The following is a 17,975-nucleotide window of genomic DNA, read 5'->3' as shown; positions in this document are numbered from 1 at the left end:
TGCAGTATCAGAATCGGTATCCGTGTTATCTTGCATGATTTGGGCAAGAGCACGTTTCTATGGGAACATGCTAGGAGATTTTGCAGGAATAGGGACAGAGCCTAACCAAACTGCCATAGACTTCTTCAACACCTGAGTTTCAGTCTCAGTATTAGCTTCAACAATGGGAATCTGAGACAAAGCATTTCAATCCTGTGTACATGGAATGGATCCCTCCTGAGAGGAAACATCTTCTGCAGCATATGGCACAGAGTCACTAGACATGGCTATGTGAGAAAGTAAAACACCTACACACACACAGAGAAATGTCAGACACAGTTCCCCCCCCCCTCCCCCTTAAGTATGCCACAGAGAGACACAGAGATTGGAGCCAACCCACACACAGCGCTTTTTAAGGTAGAACTAATAACACTACCAGCACTGTCTGTGTACCTTAATAGACTACACAGACTTTACACAGCCTCCCCCCCCCCCTTTTACAACCCCCTGGTACCGTACAAGGCAGCTGGAGTTGATCTGGAGGTACAGCTCTCCCTGTCAGTGCTTCTGCAGGCAGGAAAATGGCGCTGAACGCTGCTGGGTCCACTCTGAGGAGAATCCCTGCCCCCTTCAATGTCGCTGTCTTTCCACTCTTCTGAAGATTATACTGGCCTGAGGAATTGTGCTGGCAGCGATCCTGGGACCTTGACAGGCTTGGAGGTCAGTGTAGGTTGTAGGCGCATGCTCAGGGCACCCCTCACAGCGCCGAACCATGTACCGCTGAGCCCCGGAGTGCAGTTACTACTGCGCTCCATACCCTGTTGCCGCCATCTTCACACCGGCTCCACGCTTGCCAGGGGTGGCGGTGACTAACTCGCCACAAATCTTCTGGCTCTGTAAGGGGGTGGCGGCATGCTGCTGGGGTGAGCGATCCCCTGTGGCGGGGAATGTTCGATCCCCTCCGGAGCTCAGTGTCCTGTCAGCGGAGATAGTGGCTCAGACCCCGCAGGGCGGACACTACTCCCCCCTTAGTCCCTCAAAGCAGGGAGGCTGTTGCCAGCAGCCTCCCTGTGCCTTAACGCTATTAAAAATAATAAAACTAAAAGAACTCCTATGGAGCTCCCCTAGCTGTGACCGGCTCATCTGGGCACATTTTCTAAACTGAGTCTGGTAGGAGGGGCATAGAGGGAGGAGCCAGCCCACACTCTCAAACGCTTAAAGTGGACCTGTCTATACCCCATGGTACTAATGTGGACCCCCAGCATCCTCTAGGACATAAGAGAAAACGGCAGGGGAGAAAATTGAAGGGGAGAGAAAATAAACGAGGTAGAAAGAGCAAAAGGGAGATGTGGGAGACAAATAGGGGAAAGAAGGGAGAAAGTGAGACAGAGGGGGGGGGGGGGGATGAGGGAGAGAGATGGAAAAGGGGAAGTGTTATGCACACCAGTGCCAGCAGGAATGTACTGGTGTTTGAATGGAGAGGGATGCAAAACAAATGATCTCACAGACAGGCTGGGGAATATGACATTACATACATAGAAGGTGATAGGGTAACAAAATAAACACAAAGTGAACAGAGAAACCAAAAGGCTAAGAAACTGGGTGTCTCCCTAGTATTAGGAATGCTCAGATGGAAAGAAGCGAGATGTTGTGATTTAATACGTAGAGAACCCGAAATGCTGTTGCTAAGGGCAACAGCAAAACCCTAAAGGGTTACCAACGGGTGTGGCAGTAAACTCCTTGGTCAGAGATGGAGTAATAGACACAAGGAGAGTCTCCACAATCCTAGTCCTCACTTGCAGTGCACTGGTTCAGCTTACTGCCACTAAACTGACACCTGAACACCTTGCACAGTGAGAAAGGATTTTGGCAGGCAAGTCTGAGAATACAGCCGCAAACCTGCTAGGTTCACAGAGTATCAAAAGAACCCCAGCAGGTTAAACGACTGACTCCAGTCTTACTGCTAGGTCTGGATTGGCAGAGTGTAATACCAAATCCCAAGGCCTATTTGCAGTAAGCAACAAACAAATACAAAGTTTACACAGTACTAGCTAGCTTTCAGGAACTGACTAACCAACAAAGATTCAGCAGCATCTGCCTAACCTGAGAAGAGGGTTTATATAGCAGGTGCTGTCCACGCCCCACTCAGACCTCACAGACTGTGAGCACAAAAACCAGCACCGGATCCCCTGCCGTGCACAGAGCCTGTAACCACTGCACAGCAAAAGACCCGAACCGGAGTATCAGCTACGCTCAGGTTACTCTGCTAGCACTTGTCTCCCGGTTGCCATGACGACGTGGCAGCACAGAGCAGGAGACCCTAACAGTACCCCCCCTCTGACGAGGGGTCAAAGAACCCCTACCACCGGGTTTATCGGGGAACTGCGAGAAGAAAGAGCGTAACAGTCTGGGGGCATGAAGATCACAACTGTGCACCCACGACCGCTCCTCCGGACATACCCCTTCCAGTGCACCAAAAATGACAGCCGACCCCGAACCATCTTGGAGTCAAGAATCCTTTCAACAACAAACTCCCTCTGGCCACGTATCAGAAGAGGGGAAGGTCTTCCACTGGAAGAAGGATTACAAATCGCCCGTTTTAAAAGGGAACAATGAAATGTTTTATTGATACCCAAAGAACGGGGTAGATCTAACTGAAATGCCACCGGATTGATAACCCTAGTGAGCTTATAAGGACCGATGAACCGGGGGCCTAACTTATGAGATGGCTGTCTCAACTTCAAATTCTTGGTAGACAACCAGACGAAGTCTCCTAATTTGAAGCTGTCACTAATGACACAGACACAAGGGCTTTCTTCACTTTCCTCCAAATACCTCTAAGGACCGAAACCACAGAGGAACCACCAGGCGTGGAGTCCTGGGGGTCAAAAGAATTGGCCTTAGGATGATGCCCATACACACAAAGGAAGGGAGAGATCCCTGTAGCAGAGTGAGCCGCGTTGTTATAGGCAAACTCCGCCATGGACAGATGAGCAACCCAGTCAGTCTGACACTTGGAGACATAACACCTGAGGAACTGCTCCAAGGACTGGTTCACCCTTTCAGTCTGCCCATTAGACTGCGGATGGTAGCCTGACGACAAGCTGACAGAAATCTGGAGATCGGAACAAAATGCCCTCCAGAATTTGGCCACAAACTGGGATCCGCGGTCAGAGACCACATCAAGTGGCAACCCGTGGAGGCGCACAACATGCAGCATAAATAATTCAGACAGGCGTCTGGCCGATGGCAGCCCAACCAATGGAACGAAGTGCACCATCTTCGAAAACCTGTCAACGACAACCCAGATGGCTGTCATCCCCGAGGATTTGGGCAAGTCCACCACAAAATCCATTGAAATGTGGGTCCATGGCTTAGATGGAATAGAGAGTGGATGTAATGGGCCAACAGGAACCCCTCTAGGAGTCTTATTTCGGGCACAGATGACACATGCCCGAACCCACTGATCCACATCCCTAGCCACCGAGGGCCACCACACCGCCCTAGATAGCAACTCTCGAGTTCTGGCAATACCCGGGTGACCTGCCGACTGTTAGGGTCTCCTGCCCTGTGCTGCCACGTCGTCATGGCAACCAGGAGACAAGTGCTAGTGGAGTAACCTGAGCGCAGCTGATACTCCGGTTCGGGTCTTTTGCTGTGCAGTGGTTATAGGCTCTGTGCACGGCAGGGGATCCGGTGCTGGTTTTTGTGCTCACAGTCTGTGAGGTCTGAGTGGGGCGTGGACAGCACCTGCTTTATAAGGCCTCTTTTCAGGGTAAGCAGATGCTGCTGAATCTTTGTTGGTTAGTCAGTTCATGAACGTTAGCCAGTACTGTGTAGCTTTGTATTTGTTTGTTGCTTACTGCAAATAGGCCTGGGAATTTGGTATTACACTCTGCCAATCCAGACCTAGCAGTAAGACTGGAGTCAGTCGTTTAGCTTGCTGGGGTTCTGTTACTACTCTGTGAACTTAGCAAGTTTGCGGCTGTATTCTAAGACTTGCCTGTCTAATCCTGTCTCACTGTGCTAGGTGTCAGGGGTCAGTTTAGTGGCAGTAAGCTAAAACCTGTGCACTGCAAGTGAGAATTTGGATTGTGGAGATTCTCCTTGTGTCTATCATTCCATCTCTGACCAAGGAGTTTACTGCCACACCCGTTGGTAACCCTTTAGGGTTTTGCTGTTGCCCTTAGCAACAGCATTTCGGGTACTCTACGTATTAAAACACAACATCTTGCTTTTTCCATCTTAGCAGTTCTAATACAAGGGAGATACCCAGTTCCTTAGCCTCTGGGCTTCTCTGTTCACTTTGTGTGTATTTCGTTACCCTATCACCTTCTGTGTACGTTATGTCATATCCCCCAGTTTGTCTGTGAGTCCATCTGTTTTGCATAACATATTCAGCAGCCTAATACTCCTGTTGAAATTTTGTGGGAATATGGAGCATACCCCTCAAAATACGTTGCAACAGGTGGTCGATCAGGTGCAGGTCCTGACTCGACAATTTAATGATTTGTCCATTAAAATGCACACCTCCCAGGCTGCTGGCGGAGCTCCCGCAGCAGCAGCACCTGCAGGGGTTAAGGAGCCGAAAGTAAATCTCCCGGATCGTTTTTCTGGAGATCGCTCGCAGTTCTTTTGTTTCAAGGAGAGCTGCAAGCTATACTTCCGGCTTAGGCCTCAGTCTTCTGGGTCGGAGATTCAGCGGGTGGGCATAGTGATTTCCTTGCTACAAGGAGACCCACAGGTCTGGGCATATGGGTTGCAGCCTGACTGTCCGTCGCTTAAAAGTGTTGATGCTTTTTTTACGGCACTGGGCATGTTGTATGATGACCCTGACAAGACGGCCTCAGCCGAGGCTCAGATTTCGATCCTTAAGCAAGGGCGCAGGCCAGTTGAGGTTTACTGTACGGAGTTTCGGAGGTTGGCCCATGATACCCAGTGGAATGACCCAGCCCTGAGACACCAGTACCGAAGAGGTCTTTCTAACCAGATAAAGGACCAACTGGTACAATATCCCTTGCCTGATAGCTTGGATCAGCTCATGCAGTTATCCATCCGGGTGGATAGACGGCTGAGAGAGCGTAGGCTTGAAAGGGAGACTGAGATTTCCTTCCTTCCCAAGGGAACCTCAGACTCTGAGGAATTTTCTGAGGAGCCTATGCAGATTGGGGCTACCCGCCTCTCCTCGCGTGAGAAGACGCGGAGGAGACAGCAGGGGTTGTGTTTGTACTGTGGGAATAAAGGTCATGTGGTAGTATCATGCCCAGAAAAGCCGGAAAACTTCAGGGCCTGAGGGTGATGGGAAATATCCTGTCAGGCCAGAAGTCAGAATTTCCCAAGAAGACTTTTATCATTCCGGTGACCTTGAAGATCCTCGGTCAAACTGTCAAGACTGAGGCCTTTGTGGACAGTGGGGCCGACGGGGATTTTATGGACCGCCAATTCGCCCTGAAACACTCTGTTCCCTTAGTACCCTTGGCATCGGAAATTGAGATTTGTGGGTTAAACGGGGAACCATTATCCCAAGGTAAAATTACCTCTTGCACTAGCCAGATTTCTTTGTTTATTGGAGCCACACACTCTGAAAAATTGTCCTTTTATGTGACTGTCTGTACTTTTGCCCCATTGGTGTTGGGGTTACCCTGGTTAAGGGCCCACAATCCTCAATTTGACTGGGTCTCTGGGGAGATTCTTAGTTGGGGTACTGATTGTTTCAGGAGTTGCTTGAGCCTTCCAGTCAGGCTCTCGCAGCTAAGTTTGCCAGGATTGCCAGGGTGTTATGCAGATTTTGCGGACGTGTTCTCCAAAAAAGTTGCAGAGGTACTACCTCCCCATCGCCCCTATGACTGTGCCATTGATTTGTTGCCAAATGCTAAGCTTCCCAAGAGCAGGTTGTGCTCCCTGTCACGTCCTGAGACTCAGGCTATGGCAGAGTACATTCAGGAGAACTTGGCTAAGGGATTTATCAGACCTTCACAGTCTCCAGTTGGGTCGGGGTTCTTCTTCGTGGGTAAAAAGGACGGTTCGTTGCGACCCTGCATCGACTTCAGGGAATTGAACCGTATCACGATTAAAAACTCATACCCACTGCCTCTCATTTCGGTCTTGTTTGACCAGCTTCGTACTGCCACCATTTTTTCTAAGATTGACCTACGCGGTGCGTACAATCTAATCCGAATAAGAGAGGGGGATGAATGGAAGACTGCCTTTAATACCCACTCAGGGCATTATGAATATTTGGTGATGCCTTTTGGGCTCTGTAATGCCCCGGCAGTCTTCCAGGATTTCATGAATGATGTGCTCAGGGAATATTTGGATAGATTCTTAGTTGTATACTTAGATGACATCCTAATCTTCTCCCATTCCCTGGAGGAACATCGGAAGCATGTACGCTTAGTCCTCCAGAAGCTCAGAGACCACCGGCTTGGGGCAAAGCTGGAGAAGTGCGAATTTGAAGTTCAGCAAATCGCATTTCTAGGATATATTATCTCCCCAGAAGGTTTCCAAATGGAGGGTTCCAAGGTACAGGCAGTCCTGGATTGGGTGCAGCCCACTTTTTTGAAGGCGCTTCAGCGTTTCCTGGGCTTTGCGAATTTTTATAGACGATTTATCGCTGGATTTTCGTCTATAGTGGCGCCCTTGGTGGCACTCACTAAGAAAGGGGCGGATGTTGCTCACTGGTCTTGTGAGGCTAAAGCGGCTTTTGCCCGTCTCAAAAGGGCATTTGTTTCGGCCAAGGTGCTGCGACACCCAGATCCAGAGCGTCCTTTTGTGGTGGAGGTGGATGCCTCTGAGATGGGTATTGGGGCAGTGCTTTCTCAGATGGGAGTGTCTGATAATCGCCTTCATCCCTGTGCTTACTTTTCCCGTAAATTTTCGCCTGCCGAGATGAATTATGACGTGGGTAACCGGGAATTGTTGGCTATTAAGGATGCACTCGAGGAGTGGAGACACTGGCTTGAGGGGGCTAAGTTTGTGGTCTCAATTCTCACTGACCATAAGAATCTGGCATATTTAGAGTCAGCGAAGCGTCTCAATGCCAGGCAGGCACGATGGGCTTTGTTTTTTGCTCGCTTTAATTTTTTGATAACATATCGCCCTGGGTCAAAAAACATCAAGGCTGATGCGCTCTCGCGGAGTTTTGCTCCAATCCAGGAGATCACCGAGGAGCCGTTGCCCATTGTTTCCCCATCATGTATTAAAGTGGGCATTACCCAGGACCTCTTATCATTAGTCCTTAGAGCACAGGAGCAGGCTCCTCCAGACCTTCCGGTAGGTCTTTTGTTTGTGCCTCCTAGGTTAAGACAGCGAGTGTTCCTGGAATTCCATGCCAAGAAGTCGGCAGGTCACCCGGGTATTGCCAGAACTCGGGAGTTGCTATCTAGGGCGGTGTGGTGGCCCTCGGTGGCTAAGGATGTGGATCAGTGGGTTCGGGCATGTGACATCTGTGCCCGAAATAAGACTCCTAGAGGGGTTCCTGTTGGCCCATTACATCCACTCTCTATCCCATCTAAGCCATGGACCCACATTTCAATGGATTTTGTGGTGGACTTGCCCAAATCCTCGGGGATGACAGCCATCTGGGTTGTCGTTGACAGGTTTTCGAAGATGGCGCACTTCGTTCCACTGGTTGGGCTGCCATCAGCCAGACGCCTGTCTGAATTATTTATGCTGCATGTTGTGCGTCTCCACGGGTTGCCACTTGATGTGGTCTCTGACCGCGGATCCCAGTTTGTGGCCAAATTCTGGAGGGCATTTTGTTCCGATCTCCAGATTTCTGTCAGCTTGTCGTCAGGCTACCATCCGCAGTCTAATGGGCAGACTGAAAGGGTGAACCAGTCCTTGGAGCAGTTCCTCAGGTGTTATGTCTCCAAGTGTCAGACTGACTGGGTTGCTCATCTGTCCATGGCGGAGTTTGCCTATAACAACGCGGCTCACTCTGCTACAGGGATCTCTCCCTTCCTTTGTGTGTATGGGCATCATCCTAAGGCCAATTCTTTTGACCCCGTGGACTCCACGCCTGGTGGTTCCTCTGTGGTTTCGGTCCTTAGAGGTATTTGGCGGAAAGTGAAGAAAGCCCTTGTGTCTGTGTCATTAGTGACCAAAAGGGTTTTTGATAAGCGGAAAAGACCCTGCAGCTTCAAATTAGGAGACTTCGTCTGGTTGTCTACCAAGAATTTGAAGTTGAGACAGCCATCTCATAAGTTAGGGCCCCGGTTCATCGGCCCTTATAAGATCACCAGGGTTATCAATCCGGTGGCATTTCAGTTAGATCTGCCCCGTTCTTTGGGTATCAATAAAACATTTCATTGTTCCCTTTTAAAACGGGCGATTAGTAATCCTTCTACCAGTGGAAGACCTTCCCCTCTTCTGATACGTGGCCAGAGGGAGTTTGTTGTTGAAAGGATTCTTGACTCCAAGGTGGTTCGGGGTCGGCTGTCATTTTTGGTGCACTGGAAGGGGTATGGCCCGGAGGAGCGGTCGTGGGTGCGCAGTTGTGATCTTCATGCCCCCAGACTGATACGCTCTTTCTTCTCGCAGTTCCCCGATAAACCCGGTGGTAGGGGTTCTTTGACCCCTCGTCAGAGGGGGGGTACTGTTAGGGTCTCCTGCCCTGTGCTGCCACGTCGTCATGGCAACCAGGAGACAAGTGCTAGTGGAGTAACCTGAGCGCAGCTGATACTCCGGTTCGGGTCTTTTGCTGTGCAGTGGTTATAGGCTCTGTGCACGGCAGGGGATCCGGTGCTGGTTTTTGTGCTCACAGTCTGTGAGGTCTGAGTGGGGCGTGGACAGCACCTGCTTTATAAGGCCTCTTTTCAGGGTAAGCAGATGCTGCTGAATCTTTGTTGGTTAGTCAGTTCATGAACGTTAGCCAGTACTGTGTAGCTTTGTATTTGTTTGTTGCTTACTGCAAATAGGCCTGGGAATTTGGTATTACACTCTGCCAATCCAGACCTAGCAGTAAGACTGGAGTCAGTCGTTTAGCTTGCTGGGGTTCTGTTACTACTCTGTGAACTTAGCAAGTTTGCGGCTGTATTCTAAGACTTGCCTGTCTAATCCTGTCTCACTGTGCTAGGTGTCAGGGGTCAGTTTAGTGGCAGTAAGCTAAAACCTGTGCACTGCAAGTGAGAATTTGGATTGTGGAGATTCTCCTTGTGTCTATCATTCCATCTCTGACCAAGGAGTTTACTGCCACACCCGTTGGTAACCCTTTAGGGTTTTGCTGTTGCCCTTAGCAACAGCATTTCGGGTACTCTACGTATTAAAACACAACATCTTGCTTTTTCCATCTTAGCAGTTCTAATACAAGGGAGATACCCAGTTCCTTAGCCTCTGGGCTTCTCTGTTCACTTTGTGTGTATTTCGTTACCCTATCACCTTCTGTGTACGTTATGTCATATCCCCCAGTTTGTCTGTGAGTCCATCTGTTTTGCATAACACCGACTTCTTGGCATGGAATTCCAGGAACACTCGCTGTCTTAACCTAGGAGGCACAAACAAAAGACCTACCGGAAGGTCTGGAGGAGCCTGCTCCTGTGCTCTAAGGACTAATGACAAGAGGTCCTGGGTAATGCCCACTTTAATACATGATGGGGACACAATGGACAATGGCTCCTCGGTGGTCTCCTGGATTGGAGCAAAACTCTGCGAGAGCGCATCAGCCTTGATGTTTTTTGACCCAGGGCGATATGTTATCAAAAAATTAAAGCGAGCAAAAAACAAAAGTCCATCGTGCCTGCCTGGCATTGAGGTGCTTCGCTGACTCTAAATATGCCAAATTCTTATGGTCGGTGAGAATTGAGACCACAAACTTAGCCCCCTCAAGCCAGTGTCTCCACTCCTCGAGTGCATCCTTAATAGCCAACAATTCCCGGTTACCCACGTCATAATTCATCTCGGCAGGCGAAAATTTACGGGAAAAGTAAGCACAGGGATGAAGGCGATTATCAGACACCCCCATCTGAGAGAGCACTGCCCCAATACCCATCTCAGAGGCATCCACCTCCACCACAAAAGGACGCTCTGGATCTGGGTGTCGCAGCACCTTGGCCGAGACAAATGCCCTTTTGAGACGGGCAAAAGCAGCTTTGGCCTCACAAGACCAGTGAGCAACATCCGCCCCTTTCTTAGTGAGTGCCACCAAGGGCGCCACTATAGACGAAAATCCAGCGATAAATCGTCTATAAAAATTTGCAATGCCCAGAAAACGCTGAAGCGCCTTCAAACTAGTGGGCTGCACCCAATCCAGGACTGCCTGTACCTTGGAATCCTCCATTTGGAAACCTTCTGGGGAGATAATATATCCTAGAAATGCGATTTGCTGAACTTCAAATTCGCACTTCTCCAGCTTCGCCCCAAGCCGGTGATCTGAGTTTCTGGAGGACTAAGCGTACATGCTTCCGATGTTCCTCCAGGGAATGGGAGGAGATTAGGATGTCATCTAAGTATACAACTAAGAATCTATCCAAATATTCCCTGAGCACATCGTTCATGAAGTCCTGGAAGGCTGCCGGGGCATTACAGAGCCCAAAAGGCATCACCAAATATTCATAATGCCCTGAGTGGGTATTAAAGGCAGTCTTCCATTCATCCCCCTCTCTTATTCGGATTAGATTGTACGCACCGCGTAGGTCAATCTTAGAAAAAATGGTGGCAGTACGAAGCTGGTCAAACAAGACCGAAATGAGAGGCAGTGGGTATGAGTTTTTAATCGTGATACGGTTCAATTCCCTGAAGTCGATGCAGGGTCGCAACGAACCGTCCTTTTTACCCACGAAGAAGAACCCCGACCCAACTGGAGACTGTGAAGATCTGATAAATCCCTTAGCCAAGTTCTGCTGAATGTACTCTGCCATAGCCTGAGTCTCAGGACGTGACAAGGAGTACAACCTGCTCTTGGGAAGCTTAGCATTCGGCAACAAATCAATGGCACAGTCATAGGGGCGATGGGGAGGTGGTACCTCTGCAACTCTTTTGGAGAACACGTCCGCAAAATCTGCATAACATCCTGGCAATCCTGGCAAACTTAGCTGCGAAAGCCTGACTGAAAGGCTCAAGCAACTCCTGAAACAATCAGTACCCCAACTAAGAATCTCCCCAGAGACCCAGTCAAATTGAGGATTGTGGGCCCTTAACCAGGGTAACCCCAACACCAATGGGGCAAAAGTACAGACAGTCACATAAAAGGACAATTTTTCAGAGTGTGTGGCTCCAATAAACAAAGAAATCTGGCTAGTGCAAGAGGTAATTTTACCCTGGGATAATGGTTCCCCGTTTAACCCACAAATCTCAATTTCCGATGCCAAGGGTACTAAGGGAACAGAGTGTTTCAGGGCGAATTGGCGGTCCATAAAAACCCCGTCGGCCCCACTGTCCACAAAGGCTTCAGTCTTGACAGTTTGACCGAGGATCTTCAAGGTCACCGGAATGATAAAAGTCTTCTTGGGAAATTCTGACTTCTGGCCTGACAGGATATTTCCCATCACCCTCAGGCCCTGAAGTTTTCCGGCTTTTCTGGGCATGATACTACCACATGACCTTTATTCCCACAGTACAAACATAACCCCTGCTGTCTCCTCCGCGTCTTCTCACGCGAGGAGAGGCGGGTAGCCCCAATCTGCATAGGCTCCTCGGAAAATTCCTCAGAGTCTGAGGTTCCCTTGGGAAAGAAGGAAACCTCGGTCTCCCTTTCAAGCCTGCGCTCTCTCAGCCGTCTATCCACCCGAATGGATAACTGCATGAGCTGATCCAAGCTATCAGGCAAGGGATATTGTACCAGTTGGTCTTTTAACTGGTTAGAAAGACCTCTTCGGTACTGGTGTCTCAGGGCTGGGTCATTCCACTGGGTATCATGGGCCAACCTCCGAAACTCCGTACAATAAACCTCAACTGGCCTTCGCCCTTGCTTAAGGATCGAAATCTGAGCCTCGGCTGATGCCGTCTTGTCAGGGTCATCATACAACATGCCCAGTGCCGTAAAAAAAGCATCAACACTTTTAAGCGACGGACAGTCAGGCTGCAACCCATATGCCCAGACCTGTGGGTCTCCTTGTAGCAAGGAAATCACTATGCCCACCCGCTGAATCTCCGACCCAGAAGACTGAGGCCTAAGCTGGAAATATAGCTTGCAGCTCTCCTTGAAACAAAAGAACTGCGAGCGATCTCCAGAAAAACGATCCGGGAGATTTACTTTCGGCTCCTTAACCCCTGAAGGCACTGCTGCTGCGGGAGCTCCGCCAGCGGCCTGCGAGGTGTGCATTTTAATGGACAAATCATTAAATTGTCGAGTCAGGACCTGCACCTGATCGACCACCTGTTGCAAAGTATTTTGAGGGGTATGCTCCATATTCCCACAAAATTTCAACAGGAGTATTAGGCTGCTGAATATGTTATGCACACCAGTGCCAGCAGGAATGTACTGGTGTCTGAACGGAGAGGGATGCAAAACAAATAAACTCACAGACAGACTGGGGAATATGACATTACATACATAGAAGGTGATAGGGTAACAAAATAAACACAAAGTGAACAGAGAAACCCAAAGGCTAAGAAACTGGGTGTCTCCCTAGTATTAGGAATGCTCAGATGGAAAGAAGCGAGATGTTGTGATTTAATACGTAGAGAACCCGAAATGCTGTTGCTAAGGGCAACAGCAAAACCCTAAAGGGTTACCAACGGGTGTGGCAGTAAACTCCTTGGTCAGAGATGGAGTAATAGACACAAGGAGAGTCTCCACAATCCTAGTCCTCACTTGCAGTGCACTGGTTCAGCTTACTGCCACTAAACTGACACCTGAACACCTTGCACAGTGAGAAAGGATTTTGGCAGGCAAGTCTGAGAATACAGCCGCAAACCTGCTAGGTTCACAGAGTATCAAAAGAACCCCAGCAGGTTAAACGACTGACTCCAGTCTTACTGCTAGGTCTGGATTGGCAGAGTGTAATACCAAATCCCAAGGCCTATTTGCAGTAAGCAACAAACAAATACAAAGTTTACACAGTACTAGCTAGCTTTCAGGAACTGACTAACCAACAAAGATTCAGCAGCATCTGCCTAACCTGAGAAGAGGGTTTATATAGCAGGTGCTGTCCACGCCCCACTCAGACCTCAAAGACTGTGAGCACAAAAACCAGCACCGGATCCCCTGCCGTGCACAGAGCCTGTAACCACTGCACAGCAAAAGACCCGAACCGGAGTATCAGCTACGCTCAGGTTACTCCGCTAGCACTTGTCTCCCGTTTGCCATGACGACGTGGCAGCACAGAGCAGGAGACCCTAACAGGAAGAGATATAGGAAGGGGGAGAAAGAGATAGAGGTGGGGATAAAAAGAGGAGAGTGAGGAAAATAAACTCCCAGCAATGATGTATACAACAGCTGGCACTAATATTAATGTGATTGATGTCCAGCTAGAAGATTGCACATATACTCTGTTTTATGTTTGGATATTATCACCTATCAGCATTAATACAAGATAAAGCATCACATGACTTGTACTGTCCATGAAAATGCGGAACCATAGCCATGGATTGATTAATATAATCAATATAATAATAATGCTATGAGAACTAAAGACATCACATACCTTGTTCAGGAGAGACTGTATAACTTTCACATGGTTCTCTTCACCCGCATTGATTTTGTGTCTGCCAATGGAGGAGATCATCTGTGTCTCCTGGTCCAGCAAACCACAGAGAGCTGCTTTCCTTTCAGCACCAGTATATGTTTGGTTAATGCGCTCTACCTCTTCTTTCCTCCATACTTAAAAGAATGCACACAATTAAACTGAGAAGCATTAATAAAAAATAAAAAAAAAACACAGGTGATGCTAGGCAAGATCTATATTTTCCTCACTTTTACACATTTAAAATATATTGGTGGTTAACACACTTCTACAAGCTGCATCTGCTAGTTCTATGGTGTATGTTGTTTGTAAGGGCATGTTTTTCATTATTTATTGTGAAAATGATAAGGTAGGAAAAAAAGAACATGGCCTTTTCAAAGTAGAAAGTTTGGAAGCAGGAAATGTCAATATTACATTAATATTACAAAAGCTAATCTAACAGCTGTACTGTGACATATTTTTTTAATAAGTTCTCCACTGAAAGTTAACATCTTTTTGCACTTCAAATAACAACCTCACAACTCTTAATCACAGATTGAAATGAATCATACTGCTTTTCAAACTCATACCATGGATTGTAAAAGAACACTGAAGTAAAGAGAATTCAAAAATGGTTGTTCTACAGAAAGGGCTACTTAAGTGGGTGGATGAATAACTGCCTTGGGCCACTCTTGCTTTTGCTGAAAAAGGCTGACATCAAGTCACAGGAACAGCAGCTTTCAGACCTAAACAAGTGCACTATACAGATTATGGTTACTGTACAGAGGTTTTTTTCCACATATACTGTACCAGCAATACAACAGAACCCCCCCTTAAGGCTCTAGAAGAGGCGATGCATACAGTCAGATTTTTTTTCTGCATGTACAGTACACATGGTCAATGGTTCATTAGAAATAATTAGAACTATGGTGCAGATGTATTAACCTGAATTCCAGAAATGATAAATACAAACTTAGATGGCTGCTTCTATTTTATAGCCACTAACTTGTGAGCTATCCAAAGCCAAATGTTGCCAGCCCACCACTGTTATGTAGTTTTAGTTGTCTGACTTTATGACTTAAAAGGAATTTATAAGGTTTAATGGCTGTTTAGGAAGAAAATAATACAAAAGGTACTTCACAGTTCCTTATGGTGTGTACACACGGTGAGATTTTTCCTTACGATTTTGACTATATAGTCAAAGTCATAAGAATAGTTAGTGCAGATCGCGGTCCCGAGCGGTTGGCATCGCAAGAATAGATAGACTGTGCAGGCAAGTCAATTTTGACTATCTCTATAGAAGAGATAGTCAAAATTGACACTTAGCCAAAATCGCACATAGTAGGTATTTCAAGCACTATGTGCCGACCTAGCCCCTGTCGCATAGCGAGAATCGGGCATAGCCCGAATCTCACCGTGTATGTATGGGCCATAAGAATGATTGCAGTGTGTAGTCCCTGCATCAAAAGATTTAAACAACATATTAACCATACTTTCCTAATTTTCATATACCACATTTGGGATATAGTAATATATAACAAAGGGAAATGTGGCATCCACAGAACAGCTGTGGTTGTTGAATGGTTAGATGAGAGCAACACTGATGCTATCTGTAGGTCATTGTCTCCTCAGTCACCAGGTCTGACTGCGCATGCCCATTCATAGGACTATTAGGAACAATGCCAGATGTAGTGTTTTCCAGCACAATCAACTGGAATCAGGTCAGTGACTTTCTGATGCAAGAACTGTGCCCCATCCAGACACCGATAGCCTCAATGTCAAGGTGTACATGCTGCACATATGAGGGTCCGATACCGATTATGTGTTTCCATATATTGAGCAACAACCTATTACATACATTATTTATGTTAGCATAGGATTTTATAACACACAAGTCTAAATGGTCTTTGCTGTGGTTTCTTTATCTACATACTGCACTAAATGATTGGCAAAATAGGGTTCTGAACAGTGGCGTCTCTAGGCAAGTGCAGCCCATCCCCGGGTGTCACCATCCGAGAGGTGACGCCAAAATTTTTAATCCTCCTCAGTAACAAGAGCCGGGTTCTGCATTGTGACATGCAACACTCGGCTCCTATCACAGTGTAAGAACAAGCAGTGCTACCAGATGAGTGTCCAAGGGCAGCCCAGCATCTCTGAAAATGCAGAGAAACAGCCACGCCCCCTTCCCATGAGGCCACGCCACCTTTTTGGACATGGTTTTGTTTTTTTTGTGCACTGGGTGATGCCAACACCAGTGAGTCCCCTGTTTCTGAATACACCCTAAGGGCTCACGTACAGCTGAACTTTTTCCTCACAAATAGCACATGTCTACACACACCTGCCCTGTCACAACTGGAATGCATATTTCGCTTATGACTCCTGCTGCTTACAGAGGTAGAATGGAGGATGGGAGGGACATGTAAATGAGGGATAAGTACAGAAAGGGTATGTTCAAATAAAATGCATCCTATGCAGACCATGATAAAGATGCATATGCACTTGTCTGGAGCTGGACACTTGTGGGTGCTCAACCCCTAGTGCAAAAAAACAAACTGATGATGTGGATGATCTGCAGCCACTTCTAAGAGGCTGAGTGCACCTAAATTCCATCAACAGATGTGTATTAGTATTGGTGAGGCTGCTGCACTCTATGTATACACATTATTCCATTTATATCTGTAATCAGACCGCAACGGGAAAGCACATTCCAATTTGATCTTTAAAGGGGAAGGCAACGGATGTTTGAACTTAATTTGTATTTTCATTTGTATTTGCATCTAGTTATAATTTCTTTTACATTGTCAATGCACTTTTATTATTTATTAATAACATTGTGTAGCCATAGATAGACATTACTGTATATAATGTGTGTACTGTAACGTTAGCGCTTACAACTACTACTGTGAAGCCTCATCTTCTGGTATAGACCAGGTGCATATACTACTGTTCTCTACTAAAGAAGTGCATATGTTAGTGTGCTGAGCAGCCCTGAGCTTGCACAATGGTGGCATGATACCCCCTCCAGCTGCAAGGAGGTTGCAGTATTAACAACGGACATAACCATGCCTGCCACACACTTGGCCATACCCCATTGGTACTGGGGGGTTAAAATTATGGCAGCCCCGTGGATGTGCTACTCTGCAAGATCTTATGTTACACAGCTCTTCAAGATAAGCAATAGACACCTTTATAGGGGCGCATTTTACACAGCATTTCGAATTCCATCCAACTAAGAATGAGCGCCTAGGGCTTTTTTTTTTCTTTTTTTCATTTCTTTACAGTTTATGCTATAAGTGTGTTGAAGCTAGAGATACATAATACAGAGCGATCACCTACATTCAAGAGCATGATAGAGCAGCTCAAAATCTTCCTTGGTTTTGGGGTTCATTCTACGCTCATACTCTTTCCTCAGCCTTTCTTCTTTCTCTTCCTTTTTCCTTAATTCCTCCTTTTCCTCCCATTCTGTCCTCAGCCTTTTCTCTTCCCTCAGTTGCTCCACAACTCTTTTGGCATGGAAGCGGCGAAAGTAAGTCTGTATTACTATCACCTAATAAGATTATACATTACCACAAATTAAACTTGAATATTTGTTCCATATATCATGTCTGTAAACCATAAAATATGTATCTAATTATTCAGTGCCTCAAAGGGTAGCTATTTATTATGGTAAAGACAAAAGGACATCATTACTAATGGAGAATACAAAAAGTGCAAAAAGATCACATGAGGTGAGAACATCAAGCAGCAAACATTTGCATATACCGAAAATACTGTACACTTAATATTTGTGGTAAACAGATTAAAATGTGAAATTAGTATCTATAATGTAATAGAATGCATCTATAATGAGGCATCATTTATTATGGTAATCACATATAGTATAGCCATAATACACAGTATTGATGAACAAGTTAAAGTATCATGGGCTACTACTGGCAAAATACATACAATTGTTAATCAAACCAACATAAATCTAATCTCAGACTATAATAAACATAATTAGGAGACAAATACAGATAAATAACTATATTATAGACACATGTAGAGTAGTAACAATATATGTTAGGCATACAGAAACTTAAGGTATGTACACACTAGGCAATGTGCTCAGTGAGCCACATCGCCTAGTGTGTCCCCCTCCCGGGCCGCCCGATGTGGGCATACACAATGTGCGATATCGCTAGCGATATCACACAGTGATGTCATGCCGCGGCCGGCTGGAGTATGCAGCTTTGGATGATGAGTTCAAATTGAGCTGCATGCATGGCCGAGACCGAGGGTTGTTAACAACCCGCGGAGTCACTCGTCGTTTACAGCGTACACATTATACAGAAGCAGCCACTAAGGCTAAATTATGCTGATGCTGCAGCAGGCAACTATAAATAGATGTCTCCT

The 17,975-nt window shown here is 46.8% G+C and overlaps 1 protein-coding gene across 3 annotated transcripts in view; it reads right to left on the bottom strand.

The window, feature by feature from the left end:
* IQUB (IQ motif and ubiquitin domain containing) overlaps positions 1-17,975 on the bottom strand; it is a 112,588-nt gene that overhangs the window by 49,319 nt on the left and 45,294 nt on the right. For all 3 annotated transcript variants that reach the window (XM_063927177.1, XM_063927179.1, XM_063927178.1), the window contains 2 exons: positions 16,917-17,127; positions 13,563-13,738 (listed from right to left, as the gene is read on the bottom strand). In XM_063927177.1, the coding sequence (XP_063783247.1) occupies positions 13,563-13,738; positions 16,917-17,127 (387 nt within the window). The remainder of the gene's footprint in view (positions 1-13,562; positions 13,739-16,916; positions 17,128-17,975) is intronic.

This window comes from Pseudophryne corroboree, chromosome 6 (assembly GCF_028390025.1).
Source record: "Pseudophryne corroboree isolate aPseCor3 chromosome 6, aPseCor3.hap2, whole genome shotgun sequence".
NCBI lineage: Eukaryota > Metazoa > Chordata > Amphibia > Anura > Myobatrachidae > Pseudophryne > Pseudophryne corroboree.
Note: the sequence above shows the minus strand (reverse complement) of the source record. Positions and strands in the feature narration are given on the sequence as shown.